At 48.2% G+C, this 2,500-nt stretch overlaps 1 protein-coding gene across 1 annotated transcript; it reads left to right on the top strand.

Annotated features, from left to right (window-relative positions):
- The first annotated feature begins 552 nt into the window (after positions 1-552).
- On the top strand, positions 553-1,140 carry LOC137644676 (uncharacterized). The gene has a single exon (XM_068377628.1). The coding sequence runs from the start codon at positions 553-555 to the stop codon at positions 1,138-1,140; it is 588 nt and encodes a 195-aa protein (XP_068233729.1).
- Positions 1,141-2,500: the final 1,360 nt, after the last annotated feature.

The following is a 2,500-nucleotide window of genomic DNA, read 5'->3' as shown; positions in this document are numbered from 1 at the left end:
GAAGGTTTACAAAAATAGAACGGCATCCGTTCAGTATTGTTTTCCAACTAGAGCAAAAAACATCATTTGCCTACAGTTCATGCTTACTTAGAGGGCGGAGTCAGACCCCCTCGTGAAGTTGCTAATTTTGTCAGACAATTGAATCTAGTATTAATAGATAGTCTGATTTTTACTAGGGGACGAGTGTCCCAAGTAGAGGAAACTAACCAGTTAATTCTCTTGCCAGCTAAAGGGCATTTAGTAAGGATTTATTTAAGATATTTACACCATTTGCACTTGCATTGTGGGGTGAATACACTAATGGATAACTTTCGACAGAAATGCTGGGCGGCGGGTCTACGTTCCATTGCGAAGCGGACCGTGCGACAATGTCCGGAATGCGTGCTAGCCATCCAGCCTCTGTTGAGACAGCCACCACCACTCCCTCTACCGAAGGAGAAGACCACCCTCACAAAACCCTTTACAGCAGTCGGAGTGGACCACACAGCGGCCATACAGACTGAAACGCGGCCAGGCTACATACTGATCGTGAAATGCATGGCCAGCAGGGCCATGTACCTCGATTTCTGCCCCTCCCTGGAAGCGGAAGAATTCGTATTAGCCCTAAGACGATTTTGCGCCACCCACGGTGCACCGTCGTTCATCACGTCTGATAACCATCAAACGTTCAAAACTGCCAGCCACCTCCTCCAGGGACTCTATGAAGAAGATGATGTCCAGCTGTTCCTGAGGAGAACGGGCATAAAGTGGCGATTTCAGACACCCCGTGCACCTTGGAAAGGTGGGTTCTTCGAGCGCCTGATCGGGGTAACGAAACGGATCCTCCAGATAGCCTTCGGAAAAAAGTACCTACCGGACGCCCATGTACTAACCCTTGTGAAAAAAACAGAGGCAGTGGTGAATAATAGACCGCTTATGTACAGCGGCGACAAGTGCGAGGATGAAGTCCTCACCCCCATCTATTTGCTAAGAGGACACCCAGTCCACCTCATGGCACCGATCTTGCCGGACGAACACCTCAACGCGACATTCACCTCCCGGAGGTTACGTGATCGCTACCTAAAGCTGATAGACTCTTTGAAAGCTTTCCGAGAGAGGTGGAGAAGGGAATATTTTGAGTGCCCTGAGAGCCCGGCATGACTGTCGGTCTGGGGAACCCTCCAAGCTGCACCCTGGAGACGTCGTGCTGGTAAAGCAAGAAAATAAAAAAAGAGCTACGTGCCCCCTTGGACGTGTTGTGGAGACATATCCTGACGAAGACGGAGTCGTGCGTTCGGCCAAAGTGTTGTCCGAGGGTGTCGAGTCATCGCGAGCTGTTAGCCACCTGGTTCCCCTGGAAATAGCCCCCTCTGAGGATGATGTTGGAGAAGAAGACGACGACGACGGAGAAGAGGGTGCATACAGTTTGCCAGCAGGAATGCCAGGGATCGTTGAGACGTCTGGGGACAACCAGGAAATGGCTCCGACTACGACAACTCAACAACTAGCCACAAAAACCTTCGATAACGACGCTAATGGTAAGAACAATGCGGTTAGTGAGAGAAGTGAAAGTGAAACAGAATCGAAGCAGATGGACGCACAAGGATGTTCTGCTCGCCCATTGAGAAGGGCTGAAGCGAAGCAGTGAGAACTGATGGACCGTCTGCTAAGGAGTGACAATATATAATGCATAGCTGCAAACAGTGAGTGAAAAATGGAGTGCCCTATCTGGTAGGTAGGGAGGGTGGAATGAAGAAATTGTAGGTGTGCATGGATCCACAGAAGTTGGAAGTGCGTCGGGTGTGGGGAACGGGGACGGGAAGGTCTCGTACTTACCAACCGAGCGTTGTACAGAGCCATGCCCCTCCCTTTTGTTCCCCTTAAGGTAATAGCCTACGTGTGGCAGTGTGAGAAGAGTGATTCGATTAATGTGATTAAGGGCAGATTGCCTTGTGATCGAATTGTTGTATGTATTATATGTCTGAATACATTTTTATTGCTATTCTTGTGTATATATGCATGAAATGATGATTGTCTTAGGCCCATGGCCTACTTGCCTTTCCATTTGAATCGTTGTAAGTATTATATGTCTGAATACATTTTTATTGCTATTCTTGTGTATATATGCATGGAATGATGATTGGGTTAGGCCCATTGCCTACTTGCCTTTCCATTTGGACTGTTGTATGTATCATCTGTCTGGGTACATTTTTTTTTTATTATTATTTTTGTGTACACCCATAAGAGTTAATTGCCCCAGGGTAACATGGCTGATGATGTATATTGTGTATGCTCTGTTAGAGTCGTTGTGAAGCGCTACGCAACTAGCCTGGCAAAGTCTTGGAGTAGTTACTTCCCCCCCCCCCCCCCGAGTCCAGTCTTGCCTAATTGACCGACGTTTCACCGCCCCTTTATTATGTTAAATTGAGGGAAGGCTGGGAGATCTCGCGGGGGTTCAGACGAATGACTATGGTCTGATACTCGACGGTATTAGGGCCTAAAACTTAACCACCTGGTAGGG

Source organism: Palaemon carinicauda, chromosome 7 (assembly GCF_036898095.1).
Source record: "Palaemon carinicauda isolate YSFRI2023 chromosome 7, ASM3689809v2, whole genome shotgun sequence".
Classification (NCBI taxonomy): Eukaryota; Metazoa; Arthropoda; class Malacostraca; order Decapoda; family Palaemonidae; genus Palaemon; species Palaemon carinicauda.
This window is presented reverse-complemented; position numbering and strand designations above follow the sequence as displayed.